The 20,603-nt window shown below is 46.3% G+C and overlaps 3 protein-coding genes across 3 annotated transcripts in view; 1 reads left to right on the top strand and 2 right to left on the bottom strand.

The window, feature by feature from the left end:
* Positions 1–20,603, top strand: part of LOC149361402 (uncharacterized) — a 480,014-nt gene that overhangs the window by 455,481 nt on the left and 3,930 nt on the right. The window lies entirely within an intron of this gene.
* Positions 15,066–17,556, bottom strand: LOC149361404 (uncharacterized). Its single transcript, XM_089567451.1, has 4 exons — positions 17,535–17,556; positions 16,916–17,173; positions 16,258–16,518; positions 15,066–15,865 (listed from the first exon to the last, which is right to left on the bottom strand). Exons 1-4 carry the CDS (start codon positions 17,554–17,556, stop codon positions 15,066–15,068), a joined length of 1,341 nt encoding a protein of 446 aa, XP_089423577.1.
* On the bottom strand, positions 17,542–18,875 carry LOC149361403 (uncharacterized). Its single transcript, XM_089569508.1, has one exon. It carries the CDS (start codon positions 18,819–18,821, stop codon positions 17,613–17,615), a length of 1,209 nt encoding a protein of 402 aa, XP_089425634.1. The 5' UTR covers positions 18,822–18,875; the 3' UTR covers positions 17,542–17,612.

Raw genomic sequence — 20,603 nt, 5'->3', positions numbered from 1 at the left:
TAAAATCCACTTCAGTAGAACAGATAACAGTAAACTACCATATTCTCAGTGGAAGAGAGTTAGCTGATGAAATCAACAAGTATTTTATTAATGCAGCAATGTACCTTCAATCCCCAGCCGAACCCAGAACCCAGGCAGGATCACAAACAAACTGTATAGTGCTAAGTGCCGTTACACCGTCGGAAATCGACAAACTGATAAAGCAATTAAAGCCAAACGCGGCCTGTGGTTATGACGACATCCATGCCTCAACTGTTAAGTATCTAGCTCCTGAAATAAGTCATCTATTATCACATCTAATTAACATATCTCTGTTGACTGGAACTTTTCCCGACCTGCTTAAAATAGCTAAAGTGATACCTGTACACAAGGGAGGTACGCGAAATGATTTTGGTAATTATAGACCAATTTCAGTCTTACCGGTTTTTTCGAAGGTGTATGAAAAGGCTATAAATAATCGCTTGACCATGTTCATGCTAAAGTACAGTATAATCTCACCATCTCAATTCGGGTTTCAAAGAAACAAGACACCCGAAAAGACCTTGCTCAAAGTAAAAACATTAATTATAAAAAATTTTGAAGCAAAATTATATACGCTTGGAATTTTTCTTGATCTACGAAAGGCCTTTGATTCTGTTAACCATGAAATATTGCTCTACAAGCTTCATGTATGTGGAATTAGAGGCGTTGCTTCAGACCTCATTAAAAGCTATTTATCATTAAGATACCAGTCTATAAACTTGAAAGGAGAGCACTCTCAAAACCTAGAAATAAAACTAGGGGTACCCCAAGGTTCCATATTAGGTCCCACACTTTTCTTGTTGTATATAAATGATATTACGGAAGTTAAGTATACGCCTGACATAACTCTCTTTGCTGACGACAGTAGTTTATTTGTCACAGGTAAATGTACAAAGGATGTAGAAAAAGCGGCTAATCTTTATCTCTCTCAGCTGTCTACTTGGCTACAGGACAACTGCCGACAACTGAATACGCACAAAACGAAGTTTATACTTTTCAAGCACGTTAACAAACCTACTAAAGAAAGCATTACTCTTAACTTCAGACTACAACGCATTGATCAGGTACCAACACAGAAATTTTTAGGTGTCTGGTGATGTCACTGTGCGGCCACGGCTTAAAGTGCGGCGGTGGCGAAGAGGCGAAAATCCGGCTTAGCGTAGGTATCGCTACAAAAGAAATGAGAACGTTCGAACGAAATGTGAAAATAATAGAGGCAACGCGAATCAACAAGAGGGAAAGAGAGGAAAAGAGAACCATGCGGGTAGTCGCATGTGGGTAGCCGCAGTGATTAACGTTTTTTTGTAGGTAGGAATCTTCGCATATAGTACTGCTTCACATCACTATATACGAACCAATAATTACAAAAATACACGTTAATTTTTTTAATGTATCTCAGCCTCAGTAGGGCACCTAACAATGTCCTCTAGCCTTCGTCAGTTGAGAAGAATGGCCTGAGGGGCGAGTTGGTGCATGATGAAATGAACGGCGGCGCAACAACAACACAACAAGAGAGGGGAGACCACATGCGCATGTGGCGTCCCCTCTCTTGTTGTGTTCTTCTTGTTGCGCCGCCGTTCATTTCTTCTTCGTCAGTTGGTAGACCTCTTCTAGTAACATTGGCATTGATGGCCGAAGCCTTGGCGGAAAATGGAAACTTAAAATGCAGTCGCTAAATGCACTCCCGCACAATACGAATATCTCCGATTTGCAAGCTACCCCCGCTTAGTGGAAAACGAAAGCTGATTGGCATTACTAGCCGAGAGGTCCTGTGTGGTAGGGCCATTTTTACATTTCAGAACTGACTGCCGGTTCGGCTATCAGTAGGCCTCTTATGGCGTGTATGTGCTCATGCGCATACTCTGCCGCTTTCCGCCTGCGGTCTTCCGCTCGACCGCGTTCCCGGTACACTTCACAAACTCCAAGGCCAGCTTACTCGGTGCGAATAGTCTTCTTCCCAATGTATGTTCTTATTCTGTCTAAACTCTTTCGAAGGAGCGAACTGTCTCACTGGCCAAGTGGTCGAAATCGCTATGGGAGGTGGTGGTGGTGCCCTCATATAAATTAAGACACTAAGTAGCCGGGATTAATCCAAGCCGCTGCTGCACCCGACAGTGTCGTTTCTGTGAATGCAGAAGTTCGTCTGTTGCCGAGTTATTGTCCCGCTTGCACCGGCGGTAGGTTACAGTCACTCCGAATAGGAGGCCCATACATGGGTCAGGTGATCACTGAAGGCCTATCTACGGTCTCTCCACAGCTCCGTCGGGTGCCGCCAGTCCGTACGCCTCCGTCAAGCGTCAGGTCACCCTCTTCTGCTGGCGGCGAGCGACAACGAAGCTATACGAGACGCGGACTCGACGCCGAAGAAACGGTGTCTTGTGTTTCGGCGTCCACGGCCCTGTTTGAGTACCCACCAAAGTTTGAGTTACTAACGCAGTTACATCCTCCATTGAAACGCGACAAGGATTTGATTCGTGTCGTCAGGTTTAGCATAGAAATGCCCGTGGAAACCATAAACGATGGCGACGGTGGCTGAAGAATGCACCAGCGAGATGCTTGAGCAAATGAAAGGAATGGCTATCATGCGTATAATATCGTAAAAGGCTTACGTGAGCTCAGTATTTGGCGAATGCGGATGAAGGAGCGCGCGATGAAGGGCACTGGGAGTTGTTTTAAAATTATCAGTTAGCGGGTGCTTAGACACTCGTTGCCCTTGACTGCGACAGCACAAGGAGCCCGCCGAGACATTTTCCGGTGCTTGTTATTTGCTGACGTCACTTTTGAATGGGGCTTCCGGCTGCGTGACGCCACCTCCGAGTGGGAAAGTTGAACTTCATGGCGTGCTTGTCATGGCCACATATGACGTGGCATGTTCAGGGATCCATCACATCATACTCACACACAACGTAGCCAGCTCGATGGCTTAGTGCTTATTTATAGTGCTCGACTGCTAACCCAAAAGAGGGTGGCTTGATCCCTGCCGTGGCGGTCGCATCTTGATGGGGTTGATAATTTATAAATTAATTTATTTAAAACGCTACTCACAACGGAATAAATGGCATTACAGTGGGGAGAGGGTAGTACAATGAAAGGGGAACAAAATTTAAAGATGAACCGTAATGCAAACTAAAAAAATGCACAAGAAAAACTTTGCTACAACGAACCATAAAAATAGGCTGGAAAAATTGCACCCAAAGCACGCGCAAGAGTGTCTGGCAATTACAGGAGAACAGACCATGAATGCGAAAAATATTCATGTTTACAAAACTACATTGCACAAAGAATACAGTGGCAGCGAAAAAAATGACGAAAACGCTGAGGCAGCGTACGAGTTTCGAGCGTTAGCAATATCGACGAATATGGCGTCTACCCATCTCCGCTATATCCGGTACAAATTTTTCACTGCATTCGGATATATTTTTAATGCCAAAAAATAGAATGCAAGAAGAGATCGTTTGACACCACTTCGAATTTCCTACGTTAAATAGCTTGACCCTAATGGATATTTCAAGATTTAAGAAGCCTGAGGAACCGAAGGTCATCTATGCAAATCACTATATCACCTACGCTTTTATTTGATTAGTAATGTCGTGCTCCGTAACGCGGTGAATTGTTTCATAACCCTAAGAATTCCAAACATTCTACGCCAATTAGGTGGTTCATGATCTTGCAGCAGGGCTAACGCCCCCTAGTCCCCTTTTAATGGTCTTGTGCTTCACACTAACGCGACTTCGAGTAATGCAAGTATTAGAGCCAACGCTCTGAAAAGGAGTCCTTTCCAGCGATGATGGCGACAGCTTTGGGGTACGTGGTTCCAATCCAAAACTGTCCGGGGAAAAATGCCATGTTAAGTCTGAGTCTCACACTTTATTTCACTACTATGGTTGACATGGTCTACTCGTAAAGAAACAATCAGGAGCAAGAAATTACAGGCCCGTGTGCTGTGCGATTCTCACGGCACATTAATGAAATCCAGGTGCTCTAAATTACCCGCCCTCTTCCACGTGACACCGGACGCCGCCAGACGCACCGACGGACGCTTACGCTTTCCAAAATACACTTTTTTTTTCGGAAGCAGAGGCCATTCTTAACAAATTCACGTTGAAGACAGGAACAACCTGGCTGGCTCACTTTTTAAAGCGGACACTGACATCTTTCTCGAAGCTATTTAGCTTAAGCTTGTAGTACGTCGGGCGCTCTCGGCGAATCTAAGTTCTAAGCTTCCGTGAAGCATAATGCGTCTGGTTTGTGCCTGTACTCGAAGATAATCTCTCGTGTCTGTACCTTGACAAAATGCTGTTCTCTGCAGGTGACAAGAAATTCCCTCTCATCCATAGGCTTATGCGTTGTTCATATCTCTCGGCTAGGAAGAAAACAAAATGTTTATAAACGCACCAAATACGCTTTCTTAAGAAAACATAACCAAACAATCAGCATTGATCTGAGCGTCGAGGGCGTGACACACGCGCTGCATGAGCGGCGGTGCGCGAGTTGCAGCGTGATCACTCCGGTCGCTCATTGTAGCTCACAGTCGATACGCACAGATAGAGGACGATATCAGGAAAAAGGGAATAAAACGGCAAGGTCAGGAGCACATTTGCTCTCGCTATTACTTTGGTCCCATTGCTGTTCGCCGACAACCGTACTGTCATTTAAAAAGTTCGATCCGAGCATTCACCTTGTACGATAGCGAAAATTTACATTTTCCAGTTCATCAGAAATGTAATTTTAAGATTTCGTCCATTTGCTGCGCTTAACATTATTGTCACCAGTCCAATAAGCTCATCAGTAAAAGTGCATCCTTAAAAATACTACCAGATTCTCTTCTACAAAAAAAATCTATCTTCAGACAATGGCAAACGCTTGCATCCCGTGAGCCCTGCTGGTGTCAAAATCACACATGTCAAAAATGAGTTCAAGCGCAGCGCTTCAGCATTCGATAATATTTACGTGTGGACATGAGCTTGGATAGGCATTTCACAAAACATTTAAAATTTGAGCTCAAACTACCAATGGTTTAGTGAGATATAAGCCTACAAATTTTCTATACCTCGTCTTCTTCACCCCATGCCTACCATGCAGCTGCTTCCTCTTCCTTAGACCGCAGAAGTGAATGGAAATGCGTAAACAGCGATGCCGATAGCAAGAAAGATCCCGCAGGAGCTATTGTGTTAAAATTAATAGCATGTTCTTCCGTTACTGAGGCTCGAGTGGAATATTTGTATTGTGGTGTCAATTGAAACCATAAGGGTTGAAAGGACTAGGATGAGTTCTATCGGATATGGACAGCTCCTTGCCAATGTTGAGAGCGGCAGGTGTGTGTGATATCTCGGTTTCCGGTCGACCTTAAAGCAACCCAAACTCGGGGAGGCAAGGTAATAATCGCTGTGCGTCTCCACTCTCCAGATATGCAGCGAGCATGTGCTTGATGTTGCGGCTCACGCTTTCCGTGGGATTGGCCTGGGCTCTGTATGTGGTTCTGAAACGCGTAAGCCAAGGCCACATAGGAGTCCACGAAGAGTACAGCAGTGAAGGAGGATGCATTGTCAATTTACAATTGCCTGGGGTAGCCGAATTCTCTCAACACCTCTACCAGATTCCCATGGTTAGGCATGCAGTCAGCGCTCATATAGGGAACAGCTCCTCCAATATACTGAAATGGACTGACAACAAGCAGAGATTGGTTTCCACTCGGAGTCCCAGGGTAAGATCCCATGACGTCGCAAGCCGCAATTGTCCAAGGAACCTTAGCATTTATCGGCTAGAAGCGCCCGGGAAGGGGTCCGCCACATGGCTTCTTGCTTTGGCAAAACGACGCACGAGCGGGCTTTGCGAATCGCATCCTGCTTCATGCCACGCCAGCGAGTGAGGCGGCATAAGTTAAGTTAGTCTTAGAGCCACTAGCATCACAATGGCAGCCTGTGGGTTGTGCTGCAGCGTAACGACGACAACACAAAATAACGACAGTTCATGCGCACACTGCCACACCCTACCGTGTGTGCATGTTTTGTCCTTTTTTTGCGTTGTCATCGTTGCGCCGTAGTATATTCGGCAACTTGCATGCCCAGCACTGTACGCGTCATCAAACACGTCAGAAAGAAAGCCTGAGCTAGTAAGTATCGCTCGCGGCCGGGATTCGATACGGGAAACTATGCTAATTATGGTAGCGCTCGATATTCGATCGCTGCCTCAGCGTCGGTCCATTATGGAAGTCTTTTGTAGAGAGCATCCAAAAAAAAAAATGTTCCTGCAGGAAATGTGCTGAAATGCCTGTAACTGATTTGTTTTGACATTGGGGAGTGCAAAGCGGCTAAAATCAACCTTCCTGTCACAGAAGCTCAGTTACAGAATTTTCAAGTCACCGCTTCAGAAATGGGAAGGTAATACCCCTTTGTCTGGATGGACAGACAGAAAAACTTAATTTGTGGCGAGTTATAGAACCCGCTGGTTCCCTGGGCCACTGCGCAGTCCCGCAGAGCTGCAGATTGGTCATGTCAGGACAGGAAGTAGGCATTCCTAGTCACTGCATCAAGCTGCGATGTCGGGTCTGCAGACGTGGGCAGTACCTCCCAGTCTTCTCAGCTCGAGATGGCGTGCTGTCCCTGCGGGGCAAGATGAGCAGGGTAGCCGAAAGAGATTTGGGAGATGTACCATGAGGGCAACCACATAGGAAGCATGCAGGGCATGGGCCACAATTGTGGGCTAACAGCTCACGGGATGACAGAGAGCGGCTCTAGTGGCGTCTGAAGAAGCTCTGTTGGGAGCGTATAAGAAAGGGTGGAAATGAAGGGGGGGGGGGGTAAGTGCAACGATCCAACGGGGTATTTGGCATACAGTGGGCGAAAAGGTGCTTGTCTTTAGCCGGGCAAGCATTATGTGCTGAAGGCCTTGCTTAGGCAGTTTGTAAGAGAAATAGGGCGGACATTTTCTAGGGTGGTAGGATTATGACGTTCTGGAATAAAGATGATATTTCAATGCTTCCAGGAGTCAGGAAGAGTACCTGCTTCCCAACATTCGTTGAAACCGTGAAAAGGTCTGATATAAAATCATCGACAAGATTTCAGATGGTTGCATTGGTAATCTGACCATCTCCGGTTGCGGTGTTGCGTAATTTTAATGGGGGGAGGCTCGAAATTCAGTCTGTAATAAGGCCGTCAAAGTCGGGCTTGGGTCCACCTCTGTTATCGGGGTACTTAAAAGGGAAGCCGGGGGTGGAATAGAGACATTCCACCTGCGCGAGAAAGGCGTCTGTGTCCTGTCGATGCCTTCTGAGTCTGGGATTTGAACTACTTGGGTTCTAGCATGCACTGTAGTCGGTCTATACCGACCTATATCTAACAGCGTTGACATTTTGCTTCTCCAATATGACATTCAGCACGTAACAACGTGGTGTATTACATGGCTCAGGTAATAAATGTGGAAAAATCATCTCTGCTATCATTCCACCGACTTCATTCACAACTATCTTCAAGATATCTATTCGGGAATGGAGAATATCTCTTCAGTATCAACTTACAAGTATTTAGGCATCCATTTGATAACTGATCTAAATTGGTCTTTTCATATATCTCACGTTACAAACGAGGGAAATCGCGTCCATGGTTATTTTCAACGAACCCTGCGACTAGTACCCCCATCACTGAAATTCCTAGCTTATTTTACACTTATTCGTCCCAAATTGGAACATGCATGCGCGATCTGGGACCATCATCAAACTAACCTTTCCACTACTCTCGAGTCTGTACAGAATCGCTCAGCTTGTTTCATTTTCTCAGCCTATTGTTATCATGTAAGTGTAACTGAACTAAAACGGAATGCTCAGCTCACCACCTTAGCGAACCGCTGGATAATTTCCAGAATGTGTTTGTTTCATAAGTTCTATTATCATCCATTTCTCAACTCTATTATCAGCCCCGCACATCGCATCTTCAGTCGTACAAACTATGGGTAGGCCGTCTATCCTCCCCCGCCCGCACTTCTGCGCTTCTGTCATCATTTTTCGTTCATACAGCAAGGGACAAATGACCTGCCAAACGCCATCGTGGATCAGACCGACTCCTCGTCATTCAAATCGTCCATCGAAGAAATGGACTGCTGAGTATTTCAGCCCCTCATGTGATACCCCCTCAATAGAGCCTTTGAGGTACAAATAAATAAAAAAAATTAGAAAAACAGGTGCTAAGCACGGGATGTGGAGAGATTGCCGCGGAGGCCGTCACAAACCTGAGCCCAGTTACCTTTCCAAAGAGAGGCATTACCGCATCCTATTTGTGATTGAATCTGGGCAAGTTTGAGCTTAATTTTCCTACTGTACTTTTGAGTGTCCATTTCTGCGTTATGTTATCTTGGAGGTGGGCGAGCTGACTGTCAATAAGGGAACTGTGTGGGGTAAAGCTTAGCGTTTCAGTATGCTGTGAATGTCTTTCTGGAACTGTATAATCGAAGTGTTTAGGTCTAAGGGTACCGATGTTGGCTGCGCTTGCCTAATTTTGCGGAGCTCGTACCAATTAGTGTGCTAAACGGTAAATTTGCGCTGAGGTGGGCGATTGTTTAGGGTTGTGCGAATTATATGGTGACCGCTGCCTAGTGTGGTGTTCTTTCCAACTGAAGGTGGGACAAGTTTCTACCAAGCGCGAGGTCTGGGCTAGTATCGGCAGTAACACTGTTACCAATCCGCGTAGGCAGGCGAAAATCAATAAAGATGGTGACGTGGAGCACCAGGGTTTCATTTTATAACACTATGCCTCTGTGGTTGCATGTTGTGCCGATAACTCCAGTCTACGTGAGCGCCATTAAAATCGATCTAATGAGTAAGGCGTTCGATCCGGCAATTGCGTTGTGGAGTTGAGGAGTGGAGCGAGTGGGTTAATTCGCTGGCGTGGGAGACGATAGCAGTTAAGGAGCATGGGGGATTTTGCAGGGGTGGGAACTAAAATTTCAATAAATAAGGTTGTGAGCGATAGGGCAGCTAACTGCGTGCTCCACGCACTGCAAAGGCATACACGCGTATATGGCCACCCGAGGAAGATCAATTTTCTGAAGGGATAAAAGCGCATCCTCTCAGTTGCCTGTAAACAATGACAGCCTAAATAGCGTTGATGTCGGTGAAGATGATAACTGGCAATAATTCTCAGGACAGGATCGCGCCTTCGCTGAGAAAGCCCCTGCAATCGCATTCAATACTCTCTAAAGATATATGGCCCATCGGAGGAGCCATGTTGTTGGGTGGTGAGGGTAAGGAGCGGTGTGGAGTGGGACTGAGGGAGGAGAGGCTGGTAAGAGTTAAAGAATGAGGTGAGCTAAACGCCCCTCTTACTTGGTCATGATGCTTGGGATGACACAGTCCATTACACTAGTAATGGTAGCTTCAATCATCTGGCACTGTGCAGTGACCTGCGCTGCGAAGCGCTCTATGAGCCTGGCTTCCAAGTTTTCAGCGAACTCCTGAAGTTTGTGTTTAAGGTCGTCGAGCTGGACTGCGCTCTACTCAATCCTCCGTATTTTTCGGGGGAGCTTCGGGGGTTGGGTAGGCTCAGTGGATGAGGTTGTGGATGAGGACATAGGGCAGAGATGGCAGTAGAAAGGGCTGTCCTGAGCTGCTTTACGTGTTCCCGCAGAACTTTTTCGTTCGGGTCCAGGGAGGTCCTAGTGTTTCTCCGGAAGCCTTGGAGGCCATGCTGATGTGGACGGGAGGTTTGAGCGGAGCGAAGGATAGTCCGTCTTATTCGGGAGCATTGTTTTCTGGGATGATGGGCTGCGTGGCTTGGCGGAGGGATTTCTTGCCTTGCACGAGCCAGTGCCCATGAGGTGCCGGTCTCCACAAAGAATGCATGTCGGGATGCCGGAGGGCACATCTTGTAGTTCATGTTTGTCTCCTCACCGCGGAGAAAGACCAGTCTTGGGATGCAGGCACACGTGATACCTGTGGCCCGGCCGGCGGCATTTTTCGCACTCGTCTGGACTTCCCTTCTACAGAGTGCACCTGTAAGCTACACTCTTGTAGCCTTTGGTATGAGCACTGGTTCGTGCCCAAAATTATTAGAATCGCATGAATCCTACGCATTCTTTCGGGCTGCGGTGATATAGCGTACGGGTTGCGAGTCTGGAGGTTCCATAGCATCTGCTCCGGTTTTTCCTCCCAGTATCCCTACTGAAAAAATGTATGAGAAATGAACGAGAATTCTAGGAGATGTATGTGTTATGAATGAGATATCTACGAGATGGGGTGATTTGTACAAGAATTCTATGATGTCTCGTAAAGCTTCTATGATGCCTCGTACAACTGTACAAGATCTCTACGTTGTCTCGTTCATATGCACCACGTCTCGTACATATGAACGAGACATCTTAGAGATCTCGTTCAATTATCGCGTAAAAACTCGTAGCCGTCATACACGGTCTCGTACAGCAGACTGAACCTTGTAGGGCTCGTACGCAGCGTCGTAAAGACGTCATACAGCTGGCGTAAAATCGCACTGGCGTCATACATTGCCTTTTATTGAAGCCTATCATATAGGCCTCATCCACAAAGACCGTAGAGGATCCCACTTGTCACTCGGAAGGCCTGGGTGTGCAGTTACAAAAACGTCTAATAATCGCACTGGGCATGAAAAAATAGAATGCATCGATCGATCACTTGTGCAGCTGATGTTAAGGTAACCAAACTGTGTGGCTATATGCAACACCACTAAATTCGTACCTATAGTTTGTTCGTCCTTAATCTCTTGAATGTATAATTTCACAGGCAAAATTTCACAATTTCATTCAAGTTTGCTAAAGACAAATAAATATATAAAGTTGAAAATTATAATCAGTTAATCAGTCAAATATGGTAAGTGATCATAAAGTATTGCATTGAATCGGTCTTATTAATAATGAAAAAGATATGCGGAAAATGTGTGTTTATTACGTCTTAAAAAATCACATACATGGTAACAGTAGAAAATTTGTTTACTTACATATAAGAGAAACACATCAAATATTATTTACAGAAGACAATACATAAAATAACAATGATAACATCAAGAAGCAGATATACCCCACAGCACTGCAGAGGGACAAAAAAATTAAGGGTGCACTTTGTTGACCTACTAAAGTGCGGCGAGGCGAAACCCTTAAGCGCGGTGTTGCTACTTGTGTCACTGATGTGTGGTTAAGATGTAAGCTTCGCCTCCAATAGTGGAACACGTCAGCATCTTGCAACGTTGCCAGGGAATCCACAGAATGCCATCGCCCATTTGGCTCTACCCCTTGCTTGTCGGTAAATTAGTTTTTGAAAAAAGGAAATGTATTTGTCTGGAATATCTCGGACACCTTAACCTAGCCTAAAGGAAGGCAGGAAGATGGGAGTGAACGAGGACACCTTATTCACTAGACGTGCCTTTGTTCATTCCAAACCATCGTACTGGCATGGCGGAGTGGTTAGCGTGCTCGTCTTGCGCTGCGGAGACTCTGGTTCGATTCCCCAACTCGGTCAATTTCCTACTTGGTTTTATTTATCTTTCTGGCCTGACTAGAAATGTTAATTAGGCTAATTGGTTAATTAACTGAACTCAGACCCTCTTACTTGGAGCATCACTATACCATCCCTTTAATTGGTTGTATGGTTACTAGCCAAAGTACAATTAGCCCCGTTTGAAATTCGCGCTCTGTGACGTCATGACCACTTCGACCAATTGAAAAGCGTGACATTTCTGTCAACAACTCCTCCTTACAGCGATGAGGCATTAAAGGCTTCCGCCTTAAAAATCAACCTAGCTGTTATCAATGCTACAACAAAACAAACCAAAATAAGAAAACATTCATGATAGTGTTAGTGATGACCGAAAAAGGTAAGGGGGAGCGGGTAAGAATACCCACGCACACACAATGTTTGGGGAATAAAAACGGATAATATATTGTGGTTACAATTCAAGTTCGCGCACTTCAAAAGGGTTCGCACTGTCTTGCACGCACGTCCGCTCAGATCGCTCGCGCCCCACACACTCTCGCTGCGCTTCTTGCCGCCGACGCTGATGAGTCGACGCGCCGCACTCGCGAAAACACAAAGCATCACAAACACAAACGGCGTCCTGACGGCACCGGGATGAAATGGAAGAGGATAGGCAGGAGATGCGGTATGCACTCCGGACCGACCAACGCACCGAGCCACATTCACGTGAGCGCCAGTCGAGGCAGGCGATGCGGTGTGCACTCTGGACCGACCGGCGCACTGAGCCAGATTCACGTGAGCCTCTTGAGTCGAGGGGATGACTGCCGCCGTCTCGACGGGAGTAGACGCCGATGAGAAATTGCGTCGTATGATCGCCTACATTCGGGCATCCTGACAGAATTTAACGTCCTCGTTAAAACCAACGAACAAAAGCTTAGAACGAACAGAAACAGTGCGCACACGTAAAAGAAATATTTAACTGACGGGAACATCAGTCAGCAGAAGTTGCCTGCATGCTCAAACGATTCGTAAAATGCTGTTTATCTCTTCACCGCTCGCTTGCGTGTTGAACGCCTCGGAAGCGGTATACTGTCCGCCTCAGTCCTATTCTCTTCTTCCTCAGCCGACAACTCATCGTCTTCTAGACAATCTTGATATGTTGTCGACGTCCAGCCTTTTAGCTGCGAAACGTGAGCTGTGGTCGCAAAACGGGTGTTCTTGCCCTGATCAAGCTCGGTCACCCTGTACGTGTCTGACGGTAAGACCTGAGTGACCAACAAAGGCCCTCTGTATTTCGGCTGAGCCTTCGTCGGCTTCCCTGTTTGTTCAGGCGCTCTGGTCATGAATACGATGTCGCCGGCACTGAAGAGACGCGCTGGGAAGTGTCTGCGGTCGTAGGCTGTCTTGCCGTTCTTCTGTTCGGCGAGAATGCGCTGACGAGCACGAGTTCGCATTTCCTTGAGATTCCCGGACTGGGCGTCGTCGCTGCTCACAATTCTTTTCAGCGCGGCGCCGTAAAAGTTCGGCTGGTATCCGTACAGCATCTCGAACGGTCTTTTCCCAGATGTCTTGACGGAATTATTGATGTCGCGCTCTGCCTTGCCAAGGTTTGCGTCCCAGTCGCGCTGGCTGGGGTCGTCCATTGAAGTCGTAAGGACCGGCAGAATGGTTCTATTCACTCTCTCCACGAGGCCGTTTGCCTGTGGGTGGCGTGTCGAGTTGAGCACATGGTGTATGGATCGCGCAGTGCAAAATTCTTCGAAGGCGCGCGATGTGAAACAACTGCCTCTATCGGTAATAACAGTTCATGGAAGGCCCCTTTCAAGGACGAACTCTTCCAGTGCACGGAGCATGTGCTTCGTTGAAGTGTCGTGTGTAGCGATGAGTGTCACGAATCTTGTGAGGTTGTCAATGAATACAAGTAGATACTGGTTGCGCTTCTTGCTTGGGACGAACGGCCCCATGTGATCCATGTGTATTGCCTCGAACGGTCGTTTACCTGGTGGGATCGGATGTAGAAGACCGGCTCATCTGCCGGCAGGCGCTTTGTTGTATATACACTGGAAACATTGAGAAATATGCTTCCAGATGTAATTCCTCATTCACGGGAACCAAAAGTTCTCTTGAAGTTTGGAGACTGTCTTGTCGACTGCGAAATGTCCCATAAAATCATGAGACTGTACCACAAATGCCTTTCTCGTGCACTTGGGTAGTACGAACTAGAACACTGTTCTTCCGTCTCGTTCGAGTTCTCTCACTAGCCTGCCTTCTCTAAGGCTGTAGTCTTTTACTTTCGCCTTCTCTTCTTTGGTACGTGCGCTCCCAGGCTTCTCCAGAACGGTTATAAGTTCTCGCAGTTCTTCATCTCCTCTCTGAAGAACATTTACTTGATCGGCGAGTTCACATGTAATACACACTTCAAACCTGTCTTCAAGCAGGGAGTCCATTTTCAGGACGGCCGTGCATCGGCCACCCCTTAGCCGATGCTGCGTCTCCACCTCCCTCGAAGTCCGCGATGTTCTTACTCAGGTTATGCATCATATGATAGCTGGGTGTTGCCGCGCTTGGAGTTCCTGATGGAAGGACGAGTCGCTCCAATAGGCTTGTCAGAAGCCGGTCCTTTTCACGCATTGCGCTCAGCAGCTCCGTCACAGTAACGCTCTCGCTCGCCTTAGCGCCATCCTGGGCGTCGCTGGTGTCCACTCCTTCTCCAGGTGTATCGCTCATGATTCGCTCTGTGCACGCGCCCAAGTCACTGAATTCGCACTCGCAGTCTTCTCCGGTTCTTGTTGGCTTTGACCCCACTTCTGATATGTTAGTGATGACCAAAAAAGGGAAGGGGGAGCGGGTAAGAATACCCACACACACACAATTTTTGGGGAATAAAAACGGATATATTGTGGTTACAATTCAAGTTCGCGCACTTCAAAAGGGTTCGCACTGTCTTACACGCACGTCCGCTGAGATCGCTCGCGCACCACACACTCTCACTGCGCTTCTTGCCGCCGACGCGCTGCACTCGCGAAAACACAAAGCATCACAAACACAAATGGCGTCCTGACGGCGCCGGGATGAAATGGAAGAGGATAGGCAGGAGGACCGACCAACGCACCGAGCCACATTCACGTGAGCGCCACTCGAGGCAGGCGATGCGGTGTGCACTCTGGACCGACCGGCGCACCGAGCCAGATTCACGTGAGCCTCTTGAGTCGAGGGGACGACTGCCGCCGTCTCGACGGGGGTAGGCGCCGATGAGAAATTGCGTCGTACGATGGCTTACAATAGTGCATCTCTCACTGAGCAGCACTGTCCTCTAGAACCTTGACAGATAGGTAGAGGAGCCCCATCAACACATCAAGCAAGACTCCATATATGCAGTTTGTGCTAATTACAATATACTGTTAATTAAAGCAGTGACAAGGATTTACTGCTGGATTCTCTGCAGAGCAGGTCAAACAGCGGATACAAGTAAACAACAAAATAGAACGAGGTTAATATGGATGAAATGACATCACATAAAACAAGGAACTTGTACATTCTTGCCCATTCTTGCGTGTTTTGTACAGTTTCCGCTGTTTTCACGATTGTGACTCCTTAAAACCATATTCCTCGCTTAATCACGCTCGATAATGTTCGGCAGTGTACAAACATAACATCGTCCTTCAGTCTTCATATCAATGAACAAACACGGCGTTGCAATATCTGAGGGCCTGAGCACAGCACACGTTGTAACAGGTGAGCGGACGCACTCTCTAATGTGTGGAGGAAATTCTACACCACTCTGCTCCACAACTAACTTCTGACAAATGAGAAGAACTGTCTCAGAAGGTTCAACATCTGGTTCAAGCACATGCAGGATGTGGCGAACAAGCAAAAAATCCCCATACGAAGCCAGTACAGCAGAGGAGTCGCTTTTTTTTGCCTTTCTGTACTGCTCACTGTTGATTATAGTGCCTTCGAAGCTGATTCTGTGGTACTCATTTATGATGCTGATCGGCACACTCAAAGTGTTGTACACCACATGTAGCTCCTGTGGCGTCAGAGATCCCTTTACTGGTGCACCGAAGAGACACACGTCACCAACCCGAAGAGCTTTTTTGGTAGTCCCATTGGCCACCAAGCTAGAGCAGAAAGACATAACCTTTTCTGGCATAGAAAGCATCTGGAGTGCTAGCTCTAATTCCTGCTCAATGATTACTCTCTCTATGATTTGAGATGGTCCCCCCTTTGCAGCATTAACCATTTTTGTCACTTTACCATTGCCACTTTCGAACGGAAAAGCTGAATGAGCCCATAGTGGTCCGAGATTTTTGACACTTGAAGTGAGGTGCAAAAGTTGATGAAGGTTGAATGTCATAAAGCGGGCCCCATACAGTTCTTCTGTTTTTGAGACATACGCTGTCAGCAGATTTTCTGAAAAAGAAAAGTCATGTAGCTATAGTAAATAAAATAATAAAAGTAAACAAATTCATGCTCATGTTTCTGTCACATATAAGGTGTTCAAAAGAAATATATAAAATAGCTGCTCAAATGAGTTACTTAAGCTCTTTATGTAATTATGAAAAAAGCTTTCAATTTTCTTGTTGTCTTAATGCACATGAAGGCCAATGTAATCGAACAATGAACATCCATAGACTCGTGCACAATCAGCGAAATTAATTTTCAGACTTTGAAGATCGCATCTGCGCACCTAAGAAACAGGTAAATTTAAGCACCTTGTTTCACTTTCACTGCACGCATTTTATGAAAATAAAAGCATGTAGTAATCATGCATCCTTTGGAAAAGTGGGATGGGTCCAATTTACCTGCACGCTGAAGACGTGCTGTTGATATCTCCATCATCAGCAAAGAGTAGATTCCTTCCATCAACAGAGCTGCATGTGTCCAAAATCGTGGCTGCAAAACTCCAAGCGTTACTGGGAGGCAGTAGAACAGCAGCCAGTGTTTCCATTCACTGGCCTTCCAGAAACACCGGTTAACCAGGGATCTCGGAAGCCGTGTGAAGCTGTGAGGTGGCCGGATACTCAAAAGTCTCTTGTCCAAAGTGGCTACGGTTGATGGAGTGCCTGCAAAAAATAGCGAATAATATGCACCTACGAGCAAGCCATATAATTAAGCATGAACCATTGCATTAGGAAAAACTACAATACAGCGTGCTGTTACACAAAGTACGTGCTGCTGACAGTGTCATGCGCATGTGGCATTTTAAGGTCTTGGCTTCACATGATCTGTACGTTGCATATAACATTGCTTCTTTTCATCGAAACAAAGGTGCTAATGGGGAATGGCAACAGCAAGCCAGTCGCAGTACAGCTAGGTACCAGCCTGAGAGTCGCTCCCCCCGTAAAACTGTGTATACACTACGATACCGTAGTATCATGAAAATAGCTTGAAAAGAAATAAAACAAATGATGCTGTGATACCGTCCAATCACGAATTGAGGTTGGTAAGTGGAATACTCACCGATGTAGAAAGGCTCATGAGAATTCGTCGAGTCCAGCCAATACTCTGTCATCTGCCTGGCAACGCCAAGCAAGACACAGTGCATGTACTCCACTGCCAGGCCATTGACGACATCAAAATTTTTCAAATTGATCAGAGGCGACGGCCCCTTCAGGCCATTCACATGTACACCATATTCAAGGGCCCGGTCCATATCCTGAAGCACACCGGCTGCCGTCCTTGGGTTCTTTATGGTAATTTCACGGTAACACCGAGCACCTGAAATTATGCACTTGAAATTAGTTCTGGAACGAACTTGATAAGAAAATTTGAAAGTAAAAACTGAAACAAAAAAGGTGGCGATATGCATACCGTGACAAAAAATCAAGCCATCATTGTAAACGGTTATGGCTAACAAGAGACATTAATCTATTGTTTAATTATATGGACTATTGATATGCTATATAATCAATAGCATAAGTAAAAATGTTGCTGTGTGAATATTTGCATGTATTTCTAACAGTTACCTTAATGATTTTAACAAAATCGATGCGAATTCTTGATGCGGCATATTATGGTTTTGCTGGCAAATACGCATGTCTTTTTGTCCTTAAAGCATTTCATAAAAGCACTTGTGTACCACGATAAGTGGGGGCCTGCATGGTTGATGTTTAGACAGTGATGTATGATATCATGCAAGTAAGACCTCTCATTATAGTTAAACAATGAAAATCATACCTTGAACCATTTCTCCGCATGTTTCACACCATGGGCAACCAAACCTTCCGTTGAATTGGACGTAGTTGGCCACTGCAGCACGAGCAGGAGCATCCAGTGTGCAGCAAATCACGTGGACAGTTGACCTTATAGTTTCTTGGCCACATGTCCACAAAAGCGTCCCAACGGATGTAATAGCTTCGACCAATTTGTCAATGAAGACACCCATATTTGGATGCTTCGGGCCGAACCAAAGACCAGCCAGGACTGGAGTTTTTTGGCGAAGCTTTGGAGGAAGCTCATTGATTATCAGCTGTATCGGCCATACCGACGTTTTTGAGGACTTGTACACCGGGCTCCCATCAGTATTAATGGTAACAGTGAGGTCGCCAGAAGAAATGTGTCCTTGGCTGCGGAGGTTTTTGTAGAGATTTCCAGTTGTTATGTCCCAGATTCCATCTTCTGTAAAATTTTGTTCTATCTTTCTCATTTGCTGTAGTATCAAATCCTTGCATGTTTCGATTTTGTGAAGAAGTTGCTTTTTCAAGTTAAGAATAGAAAAAAAACAACCTCGTTCTTTGAGCTGCGATTTTCTTAGCGCTCTTTTGCACGTGTCACACCGCATCTGATCTGGCACACTACAGTCGCTGCGCAAAAGGCTGCCGCAAACATCACAATAGTAGTGGTGTTCTACACTGCCGTTCACTTGAGGCGCCCATAGCTTCCTAAGCAGGTATTTGCTCCGAGGCAGTACATCACGCTCAAGACCAAACAGTCCGTTGATGAGCCGAAGCAAGCCGTCAACGGCGTCCCATGGCATCCCATGTGCAACCACGAAGGCTAAAATCATCACGATGGCGGCCGCTTTTGTTGTTGAGGAGCCGGGAAGAGTTTCGTCTCCGTATTCATCCAGAGTAGCACCAAGAGTTTCCTCATAGTGCATGGATTCCCCTACTCCGGCACTACACGCGCTTTCGTCGTCTTCGTGCGATGGTGGCACGTTGTTCTCAGTGCTGCTTGACGGACACGGCGAGCCACCGGTGACAGCGCCAGAGGCTACAGAAGCTTCGGCAGTATCGTCGTCCGTTGCGGCTGCTTCATTCACGACCTCTAGCCGCTGCCTGTAGCGACGCGTCGATGCAGGCACAGAAAATTCATGATCCTCGTGCAGGTATTCTTTGCGCCTCTTCCTCTCCGAGCGATCGCACATTGTGTAGAGTCAAAAAAAAAAGACACACGAAAAGTCAAAGCGCAACTTGTTCAAGTGCAGGTAACACGAACCATCGATAACGGCAAATGCCTTCACCCTACAACAAAAGGTAGTACATACAAATTAGAAATCGACCAGAATCAACGACAGGATATTACAACGAAGCCAGCACTTCGACATTTGATGGGCTAGCAAGGCATAGAGACATAGTTGGTTATATTAACTCTATGCATAGAGCACACGGGAGATGTTATACAGCGCCACGCACGAGAGCAGGGTTTCAACTGAACATTAAAAGAGTACAAAAAACTAAATTTTGGGTGCATGTTTTCTTGTTTGTATTGATGCGTAAGGCATTATTATACATGGGTTACCACCTGGTATTCTTCCTACTACCGCTACATAATTTATAATCGCATTTCTTTCTCGTGCTGTTTCGGTTTCGGTTCAACAGCCGACTCAGCACTACATCAACGTGTACTTACAGGTCAAGTGAGACATGAAAAACGTTCATATCATCGCTGCTTCCACATTTGTTGTCATTCCGGCTCTTGAAGAATGGCTTGAGCACTGCAGTAAATCAAAACGATGAAGCAGCGATTATATGGACGTTTTTCCATGCCTCACGTGACACAAAAGCACACACTGTCGTCACAGCCATCGTACGGGTGTTGAAACCGAAACCGAAACAGCACGACAGAAAAAAAATTGTTTATCAATTATTTAACAGTCCTAGGCGAATATCACACGGTGGTTCATTCATAGTGGTGTCTTCCGCATCATTGTAGAGAAGAAAGCATGCCACCAAAATTAGGTGTCTATACTTCTTTAATTCTTTACAGGGAGGAGAACAAAAAACAGAGGGAACGACAAGGGCGGAAGTGTACCACAGGATCCAAGAACCAAACAAAACCAACAAAACAAAAAGAAGGCAAAGCAAAAGCTAAGGGCGAAGCGCCACACGAAGTATACTCAAGGTGCATTATTTGGCATTGATGTAAGCGCGGCTTAGGGCAGCTTAGGGCACCATGGTCGCATCCCCTTTCAGCTCCAGCCTCTAGTAAAGGCACAATACTTGCTCTCTATCCCTTTGTGTTCCCAGCAGGGGTACGAGCGCGAGAAGAAAGCAGCTAAGGCGAGCCACCTGCTCTGCAAGCAAATGCAGTATTAACCCTCTCAACAAGTGCCGTTTACAACCGGTCTCGAAATCTGGTAGCAGCGAGAGTACTGCGGGCTAATTGGTGTAACATGACAAAAGTAAGTAGTGAAAGAAACAGGACGTGGTAATAACTTCCGGGGATTCCGGTTCATACAGATTAAGGGGCAGCCCCACCCTTTCCGGCCGAATTTCGACGAAGGCGAAATTATAGAGGCCCGTGTGCTGTGCGATGTCAGTGCACGTTAAAGAACCCCAGGTGGTCGAAATTTCCGGAGCCCTTCACTACGACGTCCATTACAACGTGAATCATTTCGTGACGTTAAACCCCAATAAACCAAACCAAACCACTTTTTTTTAAAATAGATACAGTGAAAGGCGACTGACTCATACTTCATCGCACTTGTCTCGCTGACAAAATTCTTTTCGCCTTCAGTAAGGTAAACGCGGTTGCTACTGGAAATAGCCTCTCGCCATGCTTCCAGGCTAGTTCCGTCTTTGGGAACACTAAAGAGCTAGGCCTGCTTCATGTAGCTTGTGTAGCTCCCATTGCAGCCATGTAATTATAATTTTCTTGCAGTAGCCAAATACGCGCAATATTCACGACAATGGACCGAAGCATGTGC

Source organism: Amblyomma mixtum, chromosome 2, assembly GCF_055824585.1.
Source record: "Amblyomma mixtum isolate Tamu chromosome 2, ASM5582458v1, whole genome shotgun sequence".
NCBI lineage: Eukaryota > Metazoa > Arthropoda > Arachnida > Ixodida > Ixodidae > Amblyomma > Amblyomma mixtum.
The sequence above is the reverse complement of the archived record's forward strand: the minus strand, read 5'-3'. Positions and strand labels throughout refer to the sequence as shown.